This window comes from Micropterus salmoides, unplaced genomic scaffold (genome assembly GCF_014851395.1).
Source record: "Micropterus salmoides isolate LMB-PRFRI ecotype aquatic unplaced genomic scaffold, ASM1485139v1 Ms_hic_scaffold_1, whole genome shotgun sequence".
Taxonomy (NCBI): Eukaryota; Metazoa; Chordata; class Actinopteri; order Centrarchiformes; family Centrarchidae; genus Micropterus; species Micropterus salmoides.
In genome coordinates this window covers 5,153,986-5,175,430 of record NW_024040040.1, presented here as the reverse complement: position 1 = coordinate 5,175,430, position 21,445 = coordinate 5,153,986, and the positions used below count along the sequence as shown (strand labels likewise).

At 41.2% G+C, this 21,445-nt stretch overlaps 3 protein-coding genes across 13 annotated transcripts in view; 1 reads left to right on the top strand and 2 right to left on the bottom strand.

Moving 5' to 3' along the window:
- LOC119910112 (nucleotide-binding oligomerization domain-containing protein 1-like) overlaps positions 1 to 21,445 on the top strand; it is a 1,078,472-nt gene that overhangs the window by 476,051 nt on the left and 580,976 nt on the right. The gene's annotated exons all lie outside the window — the stretch shown is intronic.
- The window catches only part of LOC119881802, a 727,332-nt gene that overhangs the window by 406,299 nt on the left and 299,588 nt on the right, over positions 1 to 21,445 (bottom strand). The gene's annotated exons all lie outside the window — the stretch shown is intronic.
- LOC119907382 (CLIP-associating protein 1-like) overlaps positions 15,049 to 21,445 on the bottom strand; it is a 53,011-nt gene continuing 46,614 nt past the window's right edge. For 10 of the 11 annotated variants that reach the window (XM_038728148.1, XM_038728968.1, XM_038725986.1 and 7 more), the window contains one exon: positions 15,049 to 20,856. In XM_038728148.1, the coding sequence (XP_038584076.1) occupies positions 20,773 to 20,856 (84 nt within the window). In that variant the 3' untranslated portion in view covers positions 15,049 to 20,772. The remainder of the gene's footprint in view (positions 20,857 to 21,445) is intronic. The other variant, XM_038732404.1, reaches the window with a different exon arrangement.

The following is a 21,445-nucleotide window of genomic DNA, read 5'->3' as shown; positions in this document are numbered from 1 at the left end:
TTACACACAAATATTTTGTCACAACTCTACACAAATTGTTATCACTTGATCTTTAGGCTTCTGTTGAAGGACACTTTTGTCCCACAATGCAATGCACAAAGGAACTACTCACAACTGTTTATATTTAATAAAACGTAAACGGTGTAAAACAGCTCTAAAACAGAATAAAAAAATGTTTTGCTTTCTTTGTGATTAGTTTAATTGATAGAATATTTCCAACATAGCACTTTAATCAATGTGGGCATCATTTACTGAACAAAACAGAAAGGTACTGTGAACTCTAACTGGGGAAAAAAGTATTTAATGATTTGACCAAAAAAAATGTTTAACCTCGAGGCCCACATGCTACCTTTTTCTCCCGCATCCATCTCATGTTAGCACTATATATATAATATGTTCTTTCCTCATCTAGGAACAGTTGTTTGGCAAAAATAAATTACTTTACAGCTTGATTAAAGATCCTCTTACATGCTTTTTCCAGGACTTTCAACTGCACTTTTCCCCAGCAGCTTGCTCAGTTGTCATCAGGTGACTCATCAGTCTTCAATCGTCAGTTTTTAATCAATCTCCGAACTGCATCTGCTGAGGAAGACCCTGACATGTGGTTAAAAAGATCCAAGTGTACTTGGAGTTAAGCTTTGTTTTGGTCAAATGAACCTGATCAGGTGCTTGAACAGGTATTTTGGCCCCAAGTTAATTTTCTTTGCACAGGAAATTAATTCTGCTTCTGTAGTTGCTCGTTTAGTAGGAGCCGCCGGTGACACCACCCACCACCACAAGAGTCACCAAGGCTCAGCGTTCTGTGCGGTCAGACACCGAGTCGCCCTCGCTGAGTCGATCACCGTGACGATATGGAAAGTGACGACTGGGCCAAAATGGACGCCACCAGCTCAATTACAGATCTGACAGTGGAACCGGCAGACGTGAAGGAGACTCTGCTTTCTGCTCTGACCTCCACCCCCTCCTCCTTCCTTCCTCCCGATGACACCACATCACATTATCACAGCTGTGCATTATTGCATTATTATTACACATGTGACAGTCTAACAAGGCCGAGTCCCTCCTCCAGCTCCCGGTGTCAGTGCAGATGATGGATAGTGCTCTGCAGTCACTGATGCCTCATTCATTTCTATTAGACTAATATATAAATCCCCTCCAGAGTTCAGCCTCTGCCTCCTGAAGCTGGAAGACAATATTCATTTATGAATCAATTTCAGAAGCTTCTGGTCAAACTGGCAGATGAGGAGCCTGTCTGTCGTTATTTGTATCTGCCTACAGACGATCCCGCATCAGAAAACCTGCCTTCAACGTGGGCAAGCAAGAAATCTATAAACACAAAGAACAGCGAACAAAAAGTCCAGAGTCCTCCAGGCACACAAAATAAATATACTGTAATAAAGTATTATGCTTGTTTGACATGGTGGACAAGAAAGATTTATTCGATATTAGACAGAATAAAATAAATGGACTCATGATTTAGCTATCCAATCCGAGCTCTGATGAGAAGGAATTTCTACAATGAGTTTGATTGAGATCTGGCCAATAGTTGTTGAGATTTCTGACCATCTGACTGACATCATAAATTACATAATTTTCAATGATCAACACATATATTGATAATTATATGTTTGTTATATTGGACTTCAGAAAATTGCCTTACAGGGAGGAGGAGGGGAAATCCGGTAAAACAAGAAAACAAGATCAAGTACATTTGGATCAAAACGGATCAAATTAAGGAGGCAAGAGATCAAAGTTGTAGTAAAATTAAATATACAAAAACAAGTCTGAGTTGCCTTAATGGCAAAAAACGATCTTTCTCAGGTTTAGTTTTAGTTAGCAGTAGACATGAAAGGACAGCAGAGTCGGACATTGTATAATAATAATAATAAGTCCCAAGTGCTGGCTCTGGAATCCAGGGTCACACCCATGTCAAGTTTTGAGTTCTAGTCCTTCCTAGAGAGATGGGCAAAGGCACCGTTAATTCCAAAAAGACATGGTTTTCCCAGTTTGGTGTTGAAGAACTTGACCCGGACTCCATCCAGCACCTTTGGGATGAGCTTTAACCAGCATCAGCTCTGGTGTCTGAATGGGAGCAAATGCCTGCAGCAGGTTTAACAGCTGCTGGTGAAACTGAAAGCAGAGTAGAGGCTGTAAGAGCAGAACATTAATGACCACGGTGATCACATGTCACATACTGTATGACTGAAATGTTCAGGTGACCATTTGACCATAAAACATTTTCTCAGCAGGAGAAAGATTTGTACGATCCAGAGCACAGTTCCAGAAATGCAGAATTATTTTTTGCATGGGTGGCCCCTGTGGGACAAATGTATTATTAAGGCGCGGCTCCTCTCATTTCAATAGGGCCACCTCCCTGCCGAGAGCGAGCAGGGGGCCTCCGTGTCAACGGCTGCTTAATATTAACTAAGGCCCTCTGAATAATCGCCATCCTCAGAACTGGAGGTCAATGCTGCAATAAAGTCTTAGGACGAAACACTGGTATGGTCCTTTAACAGCACACTCAGTACCTTCCAGAGAACGTGACAAACTCTGCAGAACCTGCCAGCAGTGTGCCGTAACTTCACTGGTTCCCAGGCAGTTTGTCCTTTCCTGGAGTTTCCTGAATTAATGACATGCTAACCTGCTGGAATAAATAATTGTCTGGGAAGGCTGACAGAGCTGTTTCTTAAGGTTTTTCAGAGGTGAGAAGTTGTTTCTAAAGAGTCTGAGGTCTAGCAGGTTTCACCATGTGTAAAACAGAGGGCTTTAGGAGCCTCTCAAGGGGTCGCAACATTAATCTGTGAATTAATCTGTGATTCATTAGATGATAAATCATATTTATTTCTTCTGACTTTTCTAATCATAGCAAGGTGGAGAACATCTGGCTTGTTCCTTTTCCTTTTCAGACCTTGAAATAATGTTTTTGTTTGTTTGTTTTTAGTCCTAACCTTCAGAAATATGTCCTTCACATGTTTCCAGATCAGCAATTAACCATAAAGTAACTGACTTTGTGGTTTAATGGCTGATCTGACAGCAGAATCACCGCTGAGGAGCTCGTTCAGTGACGATGATGATTCAGTAAACTCGGTCCAGCTCGAGGATTCAGTGTTTGTATGTGCACTAGACACTAAAATATTAACATACCAACGTTTTAAGGCCATGTCATTATTTAGGTTCTTCACTTACACAATAAGCACTGCAACAATTATTCAACTGACAGATCAACAGAAAAATCATTGGCAAATGACTCGTCAAAATAAGTACTTTACTTTTTCCTCTTTTCATTTTTCAAGCAAAGATGCTGTTTCCAGCCTCTCAGATATGAAGATTTCCTGTTCTTCTGTCTTTAATATTATCATAAATTGAATATGTTTTGACTGAACAAGAAGACAAGATTTGAACGACTCACAGAAACTTGAATGGATGTTTTTGTTACTATTTTGTAACACTGAACAGACTAAATGATCAACAGATAAACTAAAGATGAATCAATAATGAAAATTTGTTTAAATTTATTTGCAGCCCCAGATTTATCCAGTATGCTTGCTTTGGTACCATGACTACCCCGCTCCTGTATAATTTACAGTTTGGCCAGTAAAACATCATTTGTACCTTTATTTGAACCAGAAGTGTGGATGTTTAACTCTGTTCAGTAAAATGATTTGTATCGCGCCATGTACAGCTGAAAATACCTTCCAGACCTGCTTTAGAGGATAAATACTGCTCTGTTAACCCTTTCGTTTTTCCACTGTCTCTTCTGAACCTACTGGATAAAACGACAACGTACCGTATCATTTTGTTCAGTGTTTAAGGAGGGGAGAGCTGGCCAATCATCAGCGAGGCTTTCAGTGTCATGAACTAATACAGCATGCATATTCATGATATGTTCCCATGCAAAATAACATCTGTTTTCCAACAACATGCCATCTGTTTGAGGGACTTTGTGATATTAACGGCTCATCACGGTAAAAAACAACAACGCCGGGAGCTTTTAAAAAACAATTGTCGTGGTCATTATCTGTGATATCTCATGCAAACAGAGTCTCCACCATCATTTACATGTAATCACACTCACACACACTCACACACACTCACACACACTCACACCTTAGTGAGGAGATATTCATTTACTTTTCAGACAGGGACTTGGTGCTCCGGTACAGGCAGAGGTTCAGCGTCTTGCTCAAGGACACTGGAACAGAAAGGTTTTCAAACTGGGACCCTTTAAGTACACTGGCGATCTGTCAAGGGTGTACTCTGCCTTTCGCCCAATGTAAACTGGGATTGGCTCCAGCCCCCCCCGATCCTGTACGCAGGATAAGCGGTTGACGATGGATGGATGGATAAACGCTGTTAAAACACTTTTAGTACAAATTTAGTATTAGTGCTGCACAACAGTGGTGATACTACTTCTTAGGGTCTTTAGGAAATGGAATTCTGGATTTATAATTTCAGAAGTTTGCACGCAAGACCGATTTTAACATTACTGAGTATTTGTAATTATTTGTAGCAAATTCCACGTCTAGCAGGTTTTCAACCTTTAACCTGCCACGGTTTTCCTCACTGAACTCTAGCACAAAGTAGAACTTTCACAGGCTGCTGGTATTATAAAAAACGTACATGATTACAAACATGTACTACTATATATATCTCAAGTCTCGTCTTTTTTGTAATAAAACTTTAATTTACACCTAAAGATGTTTTACCATAACTTCAACTCTGACTGCTGCTTGTAAGACACAGTTAAATGTTTTGTATGTATGATTTCAAGGCAATTTGATTATTTTCTCCTTATTCGCCTGATGATTTTGTTTGCCAGTAAAAATATGTTTGGTAGTTTTAGTAAATGGTCCAATGGCAGTACTGAAGTAATTCTCAGCCACAAAAGAAGATTAAAGAGTGACGTAATTCCAGCAGTCAAGAGTTAGTAACTCAACAGGAAGTTGAGTGTGAGCACTGGACTATCATACTAAAGTTTAAATGCTTGAATCGGGAGGGGAGGAAGAGGACTGAAGTAGCAGGTTAAAACAGGTTGTCATGGATCCTGGCGGCAGCTGAGGGAGGTCAGCGCCGCCACCTCGCTGCTCGCTGGGTCCTCCAGGTCTCCGCTCTCTGGAGATTTGAGGATGGAGGTCCTCATTAAAACGTCCCTTCGCTCTGCCCTCTCCTCCTCCTCCTCCTCACCCAGCCCACCTTCTCTGAGGATTCACACCACTAAGCGAATTAGTCCAGGTGTCATCCAGCAGGTGTCTGCCGACGGCTGCCGTATCCTGATTAGAACGCACAGAAAGACGGCAAAACTGGGGAAAAGACTTTCGGATCCATTCAAGCCCCACTTTGTTATCTTTAATGTGTTCTCTCTCCACGTCACGTGAACAACTTGATATCATATCAAGTTTGCAGCCGGGGTCTTGTGAGAAAGAAGTCTCCTCTTTCTAGATGGTTTCAGCACGACATCAGCAGTTATTGGATCATAGTCATAGCGCAGCACGGCGATGAACTGACTTGAGTAGTTTTACAACGGCCTCCAGAAATGTGTCCAAGCACTCCAGCAAGGAAGCTAGCAACAATGGCAAGTACTTCTACTGATATTGTAGTAATTCTCTGACACAACTGACTGTCTCTGTATGAGCCAGAAGGTGTGTGAATTAAATAAACAAGGCATTAGACGACTCTTCTTCTATCCCCTTACAATTCCCTTGTATTGATTGCACTTATTTGTGCTAAGTCTTACTTCTTCCCCTCGTTATTTACCCCATTGATGCCATACGTGCTATTAGCCCTTACTAGTAGATATTGGTACCTTTTTGTATCGTCACTTTTAGATCTCGTGCTGTATTTGATGCTCTGTTGATGCTTGTATGCTGTTCCTCAAATGTAAGTCGCTTTGGATAAAAGTGTCTGACAAATGAATAAATGTAAATGTACAGTGGTGAAGGCTTTAATGTTGCAGCTGCTGGGTATCAATAAAGTCCATTTATTTGTTCTTTATTATTAACCTTAATCTGCAAGGTAACTACTATTTCAGTCAGATAAATGTACTCGAGTAAAAAGGACAATATTTGTATGAAGTACAAAATACAAGTACAGCACTTGAGTAGATATTCTTTCCACCATGGGAAATGTCTCAGCGGAGGTTTTTATCATTGTTTATATACTTTGAATGTGCAGGAAGTCACATTAACAAGTGCAGCTTTAACAAAAAGTTGTTTTTTTTCCCCCGTATGAGTCCTAATTCAAACTGCGACTGCGATGTCAACTTGAGATGTCTGAAGTCTGATTTCACACATTTTGGTGATTTCAAACGTCCCACAGCTGCCAAATTAGGCTTTAAATATTGACGTTGCGCAGGAGAGGCAATAAAAGCTCCAGTGGGAAGGTGAGGTGCTGCTAACTGAACGTTTCATGTGGATTTTCCTCCACAGTCCCTGTGTAGCTCTCGCTCACCTGGACCTGAGGTGCAGCCATCTTTGATCTGGCACAAAAGGTCAACGGTGTGACGGCGGCGTGTGAGAACATTTCTTTTCAAGATCTTGACAAGAAAGGTGGTTTTGAGGATCCCGTTGTGGTCAGGCAGAGAAAACACGTTTTCCTAGAGGGGAGTTCGTCTCTGCTCGCTGTTTCAAAGCCAGAAAGCAAAAGGCAGAGAACAAAGCAGCTCTGTGTGTGAAGGCCGGCTGCTCAGCGAGTGTTTGTGTCTCAATTTTTCACCCCCCCGCCTCCTCCTCCATCATTGGCAAAGCAAACCTTTAGCAGGGAGTGAACACTATTATTTCATAGCCTGTGAAAACAGAGATATGAACTGTGTGTACATTCTAACCACGGATCATAAATACCTGATTTTCTCCTCTAAGACTCCTCTAAGAGTCATCAGAGTGAAGAAAGATGATACACCTTGTTCAGTTTTTTGTGTGCTGGAGGGCTTTGCCAAGGAGTACACAAGGAGAGCACAGACAGCATAAAACATTCACCACCTGATGCAACGGTGATTTAAGATTGTTAATGTTTTTCTCCCCCGTGGTGAAAATGGACTGACATGGTGCCAGAAAGCCTCCAAAGCCTGATTATTCTTCGTTGTATTTAAGACTCTCAGTTTATAAATCAACCTTTTCTCTTTGGAGGAGGAGGGTTAGGGGGTTGTTTTCTTTACAAGCTGGTTCAACAGGCGGGAAATGCAGCATCATTTTCCACTGCAATTAAGAGGGAGGCCCTGATGCTGAGGCAGCACCCGGTGCCAGCTCTGTGTATGGCTCTGGCACCTTCCAGCCGTTTTCTGGAAAGACTTAACAGGCCCTGGTTGCATGTCTTGGCTCTGAGTTTTGAGCTTGAGTCAGTCTCCCCTGACGTAATCCTTTAAGAAATGGCTCTCCTCGCTGGCTGCGAACCACGCCGCCTCTCCAGCACATAAAGGGAGCCTTGCTGTGATTATCAGCACAGTTAATAACCCCAACATGAAGCCAAAGTTAGAAGAAAACATCTAAAAAGGCCCCCGCTCTCCTCTCCAGCTCCGCATTAGAGTCCATTTATGCAAAGCGTAGCCGGCCTGTCAGCGGCTAATCATTACAAGGATGATCGATGGTGTTTATTTTCTGATGATGGAACGCAACCCCCTGCCTGATGATAATTGTAATAAAAAGGACAGATCAAGCCGGCAAAGTTATTAAATTATCAGACCATAATTTGCATTAATGCCTGCGTTTGGGCTGCAGAGATGTAGGGGCGGGGGTTTGACAGAGGCCCAGCGTCGGCTTGTTAAGAGGGAAAGTCCACCTTGAAAAGCTCCCTGTGCCCTTGGCCCCTCTGCAGATCCTCCCAACACCATCATGACATAATGACACGCCTGTCACATGACGGAGGAGTCAGACAGGATTCACCGGCAGACACAGAGAGCCATTATAAACTCTAAATTTAGCTAAATTCTGTGGCATCCTTGTTTTCGTGGACCATGTAATCACAACCCCCCTGGTTTAAGTCCAGCTGTTGTTGCACATCATTCTCTCTCCTCTCATTTCCTGTCAGCTCTCAACTGTCCCATAAAACACTAGTGCACTTAGTAGAGCGCAGATCTCCACCGCGTGTTTCTGGGGGTATGTGGGTGGGGAACAGGGCAGGGCAGGTGGTGTGTCCATCATGTTGGGACGAGAGTGGTTGAATGAAGGGGAGATAATGTGCAGGTTACATTAACGAGGTGTAACCAGAGTAGATATGGAGACAAACCTCGGCTAATTCCTAAACACAGTCGGTGTAAAATGTCAGTTTCAAAAGGGAAAATGCCAACAAAAGAATCCGCCAGCACAAATGTTGCCCTTTACAGAAACAAGATTCCAAACTGAAGCGGTTGTTGATCACTTGTGGTCCATACCGGCCGGTGAGAGGAGTGACGAGTCAGCAGTCAGCGGCGGTATAAAGCAGAGCAGTCATAAAAGTGCACAAAAAATATTTCTACATTTATACATAGCCAGACTTCTTTGGCATCTTTAAAACCTTTGGGATCTCCGCCGAGATCTTAAATAAAGTTTTGTTGTCTTAAATCCGGTTTGAGTTTGTAATGACTGAACCACAGACGGGCTGCTGCATGTTTAGGGGTTGAGAAAGGTGCTAAATTGTCTTTGAGTGGCTGCATATCGCTCTGGATTCAAACACCAGTGGGAAACCTGAATAAAGCGGCTGATTATCCCAACACACACCAGCATCTGTCAGAAAACCCCTCTCAGACCTGAAGCCCAGCCCAGGCGGACCCTTGAACCATCAGAGCCGAGTGATGTTCATTAGGCGAGCGGAGGACTGTTTGAACGAGTCTCGCAGGGAATGGGAGCTTCTGGTTGGGAGCCAACTGGACGGAAAAGATCCAGCGGAGGGGGGGGAAAGAAAATAAAGAGCACAGAAAAAAAAGGAGGGCAGCGGCTAATGGGGCTCTGCTGCTTTTAAGTGCAGCGTACCAGAGGAATACATGAATTCCCTGTTAACCCACGATTCACAGCCGAGTCTGTTTCTCTGAGAACTTCAAACCCAAACAACACAGAGAGGCTTCAGACGGTGACACACATGTATTAACAAGTGTCCCGGTGGACCGATGCTGTGTTACAGGTTGGAGCCCGTCACGTGACTTTTAACTCGTCATCACGTCTTTCACTTTATCCGAAATCCAATACGTAAATTTTTTTTTTTTCCCTTTGTCCTGCTCCCTTCTCATGATTGGCTAATCCTGAACCAAGCAGTACCAAGAGGTACCAAGCAAACTTCAAAAGCTATTAATGTCATGCAGCCAAACACTAGTGGAGATCACAAAGTTTCCTGAAGATACTGAATAAATCTATGTCTGAAAATCAAGGGCAACTGGACTTGGTTGAGATATTTCTCATCCAAAAGGCTTGTTCAGTTCTGACTGACTGGCAGGAGGTTCCAGGTGTTCAACGTCACCTTGATAACGACCCCACAGAGGTTAAATAAAACAGTTAGAACTGAAGAAGCCTCTTGGATGACAGGAAAAACTTCTTCACGTATCGTTGCTCTTGATTTTAAGCCACAAAGGAGCCTTTCGTGGTCAACTGTACTCGTTTAAATTTGACTTGTTCTTTAAAATCACTTTTATTCTTTATTGCTTTTTCAGGTTCCACATTAGTTTTTACATTCTTTGCAATTTCCCCAACTTCCTGCTCATATAACTAATAAAGGCCCCAACACAGCTGTGGGCTGTCCCAGATTAACGTTACCAGAGGTGAGAAATCTTTGCTTGTCAGAGTGTGACCACCAAGGGCAGATCAATGCCCCGATTTCACCCTGATGAAGGCCTGAAGAAAAATAAACACAAGGCTCAATGTTCCTTGTTTCATAATCTGTGTAATGTGTCCAAAGCAGCATCTAGGATACCTCACCTTCGCTAACTGAGTTTGACAACTTCACAACATGTTCAACTGACCAATAGAAGCACAAAGAGCGAAACTTTTGACCATCACCTTCTTTCTACTGTCCAAAAGAAAATACTCCTTTTATGAATGGTTCCAGTTTCACATGTCGAGCATAAAAATCTTACCATGTGACAGCTGCTGCTACGACCCACACAAACAAACCAGCAGTCTGGAAAAAGCTCTTTCTGAATCTCACACAGAATCCCAGTTCATCACATTTTATATTCTGTACACATGTCGAAGTTACACACAGAAACCACCTACAGGTTATTTTAATCGCTGTGCAGTTTTAGATAAGAAGCTGTCTCAACTGATTCAAGGCTCAACACGAGCAGAACTTTGAACGTCTTGTTTAAACTCTTGTGCTCTTAAATTATGCAGAGGAAAAACAAACAGCTCCTCTCCTGTCTTTGTGGAAACAAACTCTCCAAACACACAGGCAGAAAAAACTCCCCAAAAAAACACACCCTCAATTATCACAAAAGGCAATTTAGACCAGATGGAAGTGGATTTAGATGAAGAGCTGGCTCTCCATAAAGCCCTGCACCAACCATCCAGGACAGAGCAAGGTCTCTGATGACCCTGACATGGAGAGGGTCAAAGCTGATGGACAAGACAACCACATAAATCCCATCTTTGTCTCTCCTGGGGGAAGCCATCTTTTATTTTCCCCTGATATTGCATTGAGAGGATGAACAGGGATCAGTTAAAGAGGAAACACACCAAACACATCACCGGATGTTAAACTGGATCAACATTAACAAATGTTCTGTTTTTATTTAATTTATTTTGTACAGTGAATGTTAAAGCTGACAAAACAATCCCCAATAAAGGTCAAATTACGTGCTTGTTCTGGAGCTTTTCACTGACTTCATCAACAAAGGAAGTTTGGCTTAAATGTTGAGCTTCAAGTATAAGTTGAAGCCAAGCTGGATAAGAAGTCAATGTGTGTTGAAGACCATGTGACACAGTCAAAGCCCCAGAACAAAAAAGTAAGCGGACCTTGATTGTAGACAGGCTTGAACTGTCAAGTTCAACTTGTAAGTTAGCTAAAGGGTGCTAAAAATCCTAAAATAGCTTTTAGTTCCATCACAACTGAGCTAATTTAATGAAGACCATGCGATATAATCAAAAGCTCCAGAAATAGCTGTTGAAAAAGTTGTTTACAACGTGTATGTCTAAGAATAAAGCTGTATTCCACAATCTTTTAGAACCTCGCGGTGTGTTAGCGCCGTCCTCCCGTAAAGGAAGTGATTCGTTTGTGGTTTGTTTTGAATAAAACTGAAGAAGAAGAACTGGGTGGTTTGTTTACCTGACAGGTGGCTTCTGGGAAGTGTAGTAACACCACTAAAACCAGTTCAACTACCAACCAGTGACCAGCTTTGAAAAGGGCAGGCACCTGCACGTTCCTTCCTTCCTACTCAAACTGAGGCTTTAACATCAGTCTCTCCTCCACGTTCACTTCCTGTCCAGCAGGTAGGAGGATGTTCTGTCTGTCAGCTCCTGCAGCTCTGAAGCGCCCTCTATCGGCACCAAGTGGAGCAACTTAACTGTGCAATCAGAAAATCCCTAGAGACAAACTATGTCCTCTGAAAAACGACAATAAATCCACCGAGAAGTTGCACAGGAAGAAAAGGCGAATAAGGAATGTTCTTTTCTTTTTTCATAACTTGTGAATTTCTTTGTCATTTAGTTTCCAGTTTCACTGTGTTATGCTGCTCAAGCAGATTAATAATAAATAATACATTTCCCTGCAGTGACAAATACCTAATTGTCAGAGTAGACTGGAATAAGATACAGTAAGTAAACAGTATTATTTTTTTCTGGATCTCTGTGGTCAATAATCACGTTGCACCACACACATAATTAATTTACTGTATGTTTTGCCATTTAATCTCAATTTTACACCTTTATCTCAAATCATATCAATTGCTTATCGGTTGTTAAAACCCATCTTATTCCACATCGTCTGATGGTACATGAATATTATGCGAACCCTTAAATTAAGTTTATTTACGTTTACACTGAGTAATAAAACTGGATGCCTTCTGCATCATTGCACACACATTTACACCAAATTAAGCCTCAAGTATTTACCATCTGTGGAAACATTTGATGTAAAGTTCTGCACAATGTGAGCGGGTCTGTGGGGACGCAGAGGTTGGAATAAGTCGGTGGCTTTTCATTTCAGGACAGTCTCTCTAATCACTACAGGACACTCTGTCATTTATTTAGAGCTTCAACATTGAAGTTTAAAGCATGGAAACATCTCTCTGCTCTCCAACGTGTTCCTGGAGCTTTATTCTGCATCTAAAACTGTAACTGTCAGCCAGCTGCTTTATTAAAACTAATTAAAGCAGAAAAAATAGGAATAATCCCTCCTCATTGCAGTAGAAACTTCCACTTTAGTCATGTATGAAAACCTGGAATTTAAACCCACATTAAAGAGACTGAGTATGTTGCGGCAGAGCTGGGCTGCAGTGCAGGAGAATCCTGTTCTGTTAAATAATCATGATGAATAATGAAGGTGTGAGTCGGCCTGGCAGATCTCCCCTCCTGGGCGGACATTTAGTGTCAACCTGACAGGTCTCAGCGCAGCTCGGGGACGAGGGGGGGATGAAGTTGTCTCCATATTAAGCAGGCAGATTAGACCTGTTAAATGGAGGGCAGCGTGGAGAGGTGCTGTACGTGGACCTCCGGGGTCTGAATCTCATCAGGTGAGCCCGGGCCGAGCTGCAGGGACGGGGGGAGGGGGGGAGTCGGCCGGGCCTCTGGCCCGCCTCCACCACACCTCACGTATTCCGCATCCGCAAACTGGAACTGACCCTGCGCTTCTGCCAGCCTCCGCCGCAGCTAAGCCCGGCCCTTCCCATCACGCACAGGGGCTGCAACGAGCTCCCATGAGCCTCGGCCCGCTCCCTGCCATCTGCCGTGATTTATAGAAAACGGCCGATGATTTATGGGCCAGTCATTTCACAATGAAGTTGTTCTCTTTCATTTGCGCGACCTCCCGACCTAGCCGCCACTCCCAGCCAGGTTGGGGAAATGCGCGCTAATCATACACTATGAGGGCCTTTAAACAGGAGGAGCTGGTTTAAAGGAGGGGGGGGGGGGTCTTTAATGAAATTAATTTTCAACAGCATGTGCATACTGATGAAACAGGCAGGACTCTGCGACAACCCGCGGCCACCGCTGAGAAATGCTAACGAAGCCATTTCAAGGTCTGACGGCGGGGAGGACTCATCCAACACCGCAGCACCGTCCTCACGGCCCGCTTTGATCAACGAATGAAACGCCCCATTAGGAGCCAGCGATCCAACGGATGTGTTTAAAGATTTAGATAGTGTTGGTGTGGCCCTGCAGATCGTTCATCTGTAATCACCAATATGGCCGGATCACAAGTTTAACATCTACCTCTGTGTCTCAGCACAGCACCTGAACAGAGGTTCTGTTCATCATGAGTCACAGACACAAGAGTGAGCGAGGACCTGCCAAAATCTGGACGTGGCTTTAATTTCTGTAGTTACTGTTTTATGATTGAGGTCAGGGTGACAGGGACTGTTTATTACTTCTGATCTCATCATATCATTTCCCATAAAACTTCAATTAATACTCTTTTATTTTTTATTTCCTTCAATCACTGAACTCACCCTGCCTGCACTCTCTTCTATGGCTTCTATCAATTTATTTATTTCAACCAGTATGAATCTTACTTGTATAATAATTAGCCCTTTTCGTGTCTCTTGTTTAACGTACTGGAGAATCTGAATAGTTTTTCGAAAAAATGAACAGTGTGTGTTAATTGTGGAGAGTCTTACTGATCTTATGATGTGTAGCACGTCCATCTTGACAAAGGTTTTAACATTTATATTTGTATTCAGCTTAGAAGTAGCTCAACCAGGCGACCCGGTGGGCTTTAGGAGGTTTTATACACCAAAGAACTTCTATAAAAAAACAAACCAAGCTTCTAACTGAGACCTGCATTTACTCGTCAAAACATGTAGCCACACCAGGCCAGTAAAAGAGACGGGCCTCTAATTGAAATCTTACAATATATACTCAGTAGGCTATTCAGATATTTGTTTTGTTACAAAATAAAAAAGGCAAATTTGAAACAAGATTAAATTGCCTTACAGTAGCAGTGATGGAATGTAAGTAAGCACATTTCCTCATTTCCTCTGCTCGGAGGTCAAAGTTCAGCTTTTAGGATAATCTGTACCTGCCAGCAGACGATGTTCTGAGTCAACGACACGAGGGGAAAAGTCTGAAACCCTGAGCTGAGCTGTCCCTGTCTGCCTGCTGCTCCCTGTGGATCTGACTCACTCCTGGTTTAAGGGGTGAAACTCACAAAAGGAATCCAGGATGGCCTGTAACAGAATAAAAGAATCACAGGTTTGATCTCTGCAGAAGCCTCGTGCGTCCACTGAAGTCACCTTAAGCAAATTAACAGCTTTTACCAAAAAAAAACAAGTTAAAATAAAGACCAGAGCAACAAAAGCAGATGATTCACGTCAATATTCAACATTTGCTGAAGAGTCAACGATTCACCAAACATCAGTAATTATGCTCAGTCAAAATAAACCTGTATAGGTGTAGAGAAAGAAAATCCATGGCTATTAGAGTGTGCAGAGTGCCATCTGGTGGTGATTTCTACCCCTTTAATAATCCTACACAATGATTGTAGTTTCTAAACTTATTTTGAAAATCTGATGCCAACAGTGGCCGTCAAACAGAGCATTTCACTCACACTGTTGCTCAGTACAAAACCCATTAACACATGTTCAAACATATGGAATAACTACAGCTAAATTCAAGACTGTGCATTTGAGATAAAAAAAAATCTAAGGACTTGAAAAAGTTTATTAAAATTCAAAGATTCTATATTTAAGGATTTAGTCACTAAACATGAAGGCAAACAAAAGTAAAAGGGAGTCCCGGCTTCCATCAAATAGAGCACACCTGTGCTTTTTCATGCAAGTGCACATGGGAAATGAAGTTTAAAGATCAAACTACAATAATGTCAAAATACTCCATTACACGTCCTGCTTTCTAAACCTTACTGAGGACAAGGACATGAAAAGAGACAGAAGACCGTAAAAAAATGTATAAAACTGTGATAAAGAAATGACAAAGACAAGAGTTTAGAAGTCTGATAGTTTATTTCAAGTTCTGCAAAGTCTATCACAGGTGAAAGAGAACCAAACATGTAAATATATACAGTCATACACAGGAAGATAAACCATAAATATTGTGTAGCATGAAATAAAACAAATCAACTAAAACAAAAGACAGGAGCCATGCACTGTAAGTGGTTTCAATGGAAAATATTTCACCATTGGCTTGAAGCTTATTTACAGCACTGCGTCTCTTCTCACATTACCTTATGACGTCCACCTTAGGAAGCAGTGAATATTAGTGTTAGTACAGGTTAGTATTGTACAGGACAACCAGGTATATTGCCAGAAATCTTTACCCAAAGGCACACATTCAGGAAATCAAAAAGTATCTTCAATGTTTGCTTGTTTGCTTTTATCAAACTAACTATATTTGACAGCAAACGCAGCCGGAAATATCCGACGATTCCCGTGAAGTAAGCATGCGGACATAGTTGCAGTTTTAAATCACACTGTACAAAACAAAAAAAAAAGAGTAAAGGGAAATGAATTTAAGTCGCCTAAACTGCAGCAGGCTAACACTGGATCACTGGACGACGTGCTGTAAAGGACTTCATTGGTTCTAAAGGTAACATTCAATCCAGAGTTAAATGCTGATCAAGTTGCCAAAATCTCACAAGCGAGAAAAGTGACAACGGGCACTGGTACAGTACATTTAACAGTCCGAGTAACGAGTTTGAAGAGATAAAATAAGGCCTGGAAATCTTCAGTAACAGCATCCTTCACTGTCAAAATATGGGGAAATGTGCTTATTCGCTTTCTTGCTGAGAGTCACGTGTTCAGACCGACACCGACCTCATGCCTGTACTGTGAATATAAAGCCACTTAGATTAGCTAACGACGGTAAAGAACGGGAAATGGGTTTTTAGCTGTACAAAAACAGAGGTGATTAATTAAGTAATACTTGTTGTTGGTGGCCCTATTGATCCCCACTATACATGGCAGTCTCATTATTTTCCCAGGCACCCAAAAACAAAGCACGTCCCCCAAAGCTGAAATGATAAGTTCATTAATCAGCTAGCTGTTGGACAGAAAATTATTATGCACCAATTTTGATAACTGACTAATTAATTGTTTAAAACCCCAGCACCGGCTTCTGAAATGTGAATATCAGACATCTGTTAATTTGGGTTTCAGAGAATAATGATGATCATTTTCCCACTAATTACTAACATTTTATACACTAAATAATTACTCGATTATTAAATAAAATAACTGTAAGACCTGTGGATAATGAAAATAATTGTTGGCTGCAACCTTACAGTACGCTCATGATGGAGTAATACCGCCTTCCCTAAGGAAGTAATTTGATAAAACACAGTTTTACAACAATTTAATATAATACACATGAAAGTAATTGAGGTATTGTGTACTTTAAGGGTACAAATTTCTAACTACTTTGTGGATAATCCAATTATGTAGAACCAGCTGATATGGAGTGAACCGGGGGCTTTTGAGGCCCCTGAGGCTCTTAGGCCCTTAGAAAGTTTTAGCTTTGTGTGCTGGAATATTTCGTGGCCGGGCGCAGGGATTTCTGGACAGAAACAGGCTAGCTGTTTCCCCCCGTTTCCAGTCTTTACGCTAAGCTAAGCTAAGCTAAGCTAAACTAAGCTAACTGGCTTCATATTAAGTGTACAGGTCATGATGATGGTCTCAACCTTCTCATCTAACTCTCAGCAAGAAAGCAGTGATTTCCCAACACAACAAACTATTTCTTTCATGAGTTAAACCTGCTCTGTTGCCTTTGTTTGAACTTCCCTTGCAACCCGTTCTCTCACTCCGAAGTCGTCACAAATAGACGCACGGTCAAGACCCCTTGGCATAAGGTTGTAGTAACGCTCTGGGGGAAACCCTGTAGCGTCAGTTATGAACGCTAAAAGCAGGGATAGAATATAAATAACAGAAATGTCTGAGTGGGGAGGTGGTTTGGGTGGATGGGTGGGCCAAAAGTGGGCAAGAAGACTTTTCCCCAGGAGGCCGGTGTTTGTTTCCCCGTGTGAAACAAAAAGTCAACATTGTTTTTAGTGAAGTTAATGGTTAAAAACTTTTCCTAAAGCTAACCAAGTACTTTTGGTGCTAACATAACACATATTTATTGGTGCTAACTTGATCGCGGAGCACTGCACGTCCAAAAACAACGGGTACCCGGGGCGTTACAAAGCGATGCCAAGGGGTCTTGACCAAACGTCCATATGTGACGAGTTGGCATTGAGAATGAAGCACCGGGAGAGTTCAACCACTCAGAGGGTTTAACAGTTTCAGTGTTCAGTCAGTTAAGTTTTGCTCTCCATCATTTTAGCTGTACCTAAACCCTTCTGTCGAGATACAGTACATACGCTGGAGTTATTAGGCGCGTTTGTTAGTATTAGAATAAGCAGCAGTAACATTTTATTATAGGTGCACTTTTAAAAAAAAATGACACTTCTGTACATTGACCAGCGAGAGCGTCTCAAAGGAGGAACACAATGGAAATTTACAGTGCTTCGACGTGAAAATCCAAGCTGGATTTCTAAGAGTTTATTGCTAATGTCCACAGATCAAACACGTTCATCTTTTCATTTTTAACGCTGGCGCTTTTTACAACTCATCAATTAGCATTGTCGCTTGCTTTTAGTAGCATCTAATCCTTCAGATTGTCAATCCTTCTGTCAGATTCAGGTATTGCCCATTTGTCATTTGCTAAAATATTTCACATTTTAAAAGGTCAAAGTCTCAAAGTGACTTACATTCAATTTAGGATCAACTGATACAGAGGCGTTTCTTCCCAAAAACAGTCGAACTGTTAAACCATCTCTTTAAAACAAGAATACATTGTAAACAGTTTGTCAGCAAAACACAATAAACCACTGATTATTAGTTCCCTGCAGACAAAACTGTCATAAATTAAAATACTGATACTATTTTTGTGACATTTAGAGCTGAATCTTGACTTTTAGATGACTTTTTCAGTGTAATATAATATATATTATATATTACAGTAGTCTTGACTTGACAGCTTGTGGATTTCCAAGACTGTAAGACAGCAGACGTAAAAACCAATAAACTCCCAGTTTAAACAGAACTGGGTCTTTAGATTCGCACCCTTCTGGGACAGCAGAGAAAAATACCTCTGCTGTCTTTCAGTGGTTTTATTTTTATTTTCTAAAATCAGTATAGTGTTATTTCTGAGGGAATTTTGTACTTTCAGTCTTTCAAATTAATTAAAAATCCACGTAGGAAATTAAATATATATATATAGATGACAAATTAGGTCCATGTAACGTTTATCAGTTAAATTTTCATTAAAAAAGCTATAACATAGAATGTGAAGTGAATACTTTTTTTAAATGTAATGTTAATCAAATAAATGTAAAGAAAAGATTTAAACTTTAAAATGTTCTAGCTTTAGACTGTTGAATTAAAAAACAGATCTTCATGCCTTCCTCAAGACAAGGTTTGTGTCCCACAGCCAATTGATATACTTGTAAATGTAGTAAAAATAAATACAACTTTTCTAACAACTACAAAAGCCTGGCGGACAACTTTACATAAAAACGTCTTTAAAAAGCATTTTTGTAGTTTTACTTTTTGACGAGGAGATTGTGTGAATGTGTTTGGTCCCATTGTTCGACAACACCAACACGGATAAAAGCCAGCTTCTTTTGGGCAGCATTAAATCTACGTGGATGAAAGAGAACGCAAACGTAGTGGTGAACAATGCGAGGACAATAGCTAATTTTCTGACGAATATTGCGATTTAAATTGTAATAATTTTCTGTAAGTTAAACTCCAGACGTGTATTTGTAGCCCACATGACTTTAACATCAGAGGATTGTTATAAGAGGTCATCAAATCTGAGAAAAGTCAACTCTGTTCATTTTCTAGGCCAGTTTAAGTAAATAAATTACATCAGCGGTGAACGTAACATTACTTGATAATATTACTACTAATAATAATATTACAATACAATCATGACATTCAAAAGTGGTGTCAGCTATTGATAACAATTACATATGGCCTGCTGTGGTAATTACTGGACAGATTTCTGTTTAATGACAATATCAAACTAAAAAGTACATTTTCTGTTGTTAATTAGCTGCAGCTCAGTAAAGCTGCCGTCACTGACTGAAACTTCCACCTCCTAACGCTCATTAAGACACTGTTAATTATGCAAGTTGTAATTACTTTTTTAATTGTACTCTTTCAAATCACAATTTCAATATAAAACCGATTCATCATTCAGCTCTTCAGGCAACATATATGAGGTCGGAGGCATAATTTTAATAGCTTGTGTTTTAGACGAACCCTGTGCAAAAACATCTAGTTTCAATTTTTTCAATCCATGTAAAGGAGGTTTTATATTTATGAAATAAAATGTTAGTTTATTATCTATTACAGATTTTAAAAGGGAATTCCACTGACGAGTGTTGACACATTAAAAGTCCTTCTTTTCTTCACGCCTGGAAAATGATCTTAAATAACAACGCTGATATCTTCTGCTGGTAGTTGGGTCCAAAATAATAAAACTTTCTTTAATCGCTGTAGTGCTTGAAATCATTGGCCAGCCAAATGATCATTCAATGTAAACTAAGATGAACTTGGATTTCACATTTTTTTAAAGCTAACATGTTTTACTAATATATTAATGAGTAAAACAGCAGCAAAGAAACTTCTGTTGTTGTACTCATTAAGGTGTAGTTTCAAAATCAAACTCCTTATTTTTGACATATTAATCTTCAGATGGACCCTTGAATTCAGCCTTTTAAAGACTAAAGTGCCACTTTCTTTCTCAATACAGCACATAATTCACCAAATGCACGTGCTCAAATTGGAAAATATTCCAAACACCTTTAAGATTGATCCACCGGGTACAATGAGGCAGTAGTTCAGGAAGGAGAAACACAGGTGAGAGTCACGTCCTGTCAAAGCTCTTTACATTCAATGTACAATAAGGTTTGATGTGTCAAAGCAAAACATTGTTCAAAGAAGTGGATTAAAGATACTAAAAATGAATAAAAATACTGATAGCCACAGGTTTCCTCCTGCACTGAGAGGAAGGAAGTTACACCACGAAAACTCTCTTCTCTTTCCGTGATTTCAAACTCACCTCAGGTCTTTTGTAAGTGTAAGAAGACGGTCTCAATGCTAGGATCATCCTTACATCAGCTGCAAAGAGCCCCTCAGGGCCGGTCCACGAAGTAAGATGGGCTTGAAGGTGAAACGAGGCGCGAGTAGGAAGAAGAGGTCTTTGTTTCAGGCAGTCCGCCTCTAAAAATGGTTCCTACGATCACCTTAGGTCCATCACGCGTCGATGGAAGATAAAAGTTTTGAGGCTCTTGACTCTAGCGGTAGTGTGAGAGAGGAGGAGGAAGATGTTGGTTCAATTAAGAGTGTCGGGTTCTTCATGAAACGGCTTAGCTGCCAGGATCACCTTACCTCCCAATAATTAGCTAAGCTTTCAACATGATAAGGAGATGGTCCAGAAACTTGTGGAGCCACGACAGCATGAGCTCCTCAAGACGCCTCCAGCTTTATCAGCAGCTGAAGGAATGAAATGGGAATAATATTGAAAACAGGAAGTCGGTTCAGACGATGAGGATTTCACGACGCTGTTCGCGATGACGTTTTGACTTCCGATCTGTCATCGGCTGATGGAATGAAATGCTCTCTGTGTTGCGGAGACGATGAAAGCTAAGCGTGTGCTGTGGGAGTTAGTAGGAGGAGATGTCGGAGGAGCTGCTGCTGTTGCTGGTGGAAGTCTGAGCCCTCTTGATGTACAGGTTGAGCAGCTTCATCTGTAGGAGGGAAACAGCAGGGGTGTTAGAGGACTCCACCTCTGAGGCTACGAGACTCTCTCTCCCTGAAACACTCACGGTGGGTTTTTATTTGAGTGAGTCTCAAACTCCCTGCTCCATCCAAAGCTCTGTTTCCAAACCTAACTTAGTGATTAGACTTCTGGAGTTTTGTTGTAATGAATGTTTGCACAAAACACGTTTTAAGATTTCTTAATTGTGTATGTCTCGCTCAACACTACCAAGAGAAGGCTACTAATTTCATACCGTAGATGCTCGCACAGTTTATTTGAACAGTTAGCCTGAGCTTTTCTGTGGGAACCATCCAAACGGGGCTGACTGTAATATTTCTTATTGTTTAAGTTAGACCAGGGGTTTTTAAAGTCTGAGACTGTCGGACTCCCGTTAGACAAAGCTTGGGAAAAGGCCTTCCTCACACTTTGAACACTGTTTCTTCATCTTGATCTCAGTGACACTTTCTGAATAAAATAAAACAGAACTTACTACTGATGTTGTGAAATGGATTCTCAGTGCAGGCGGGGTTATCTGACCTGCCGTCAATCCTTAAATGTCATAACTGGTCGAAGCAAAG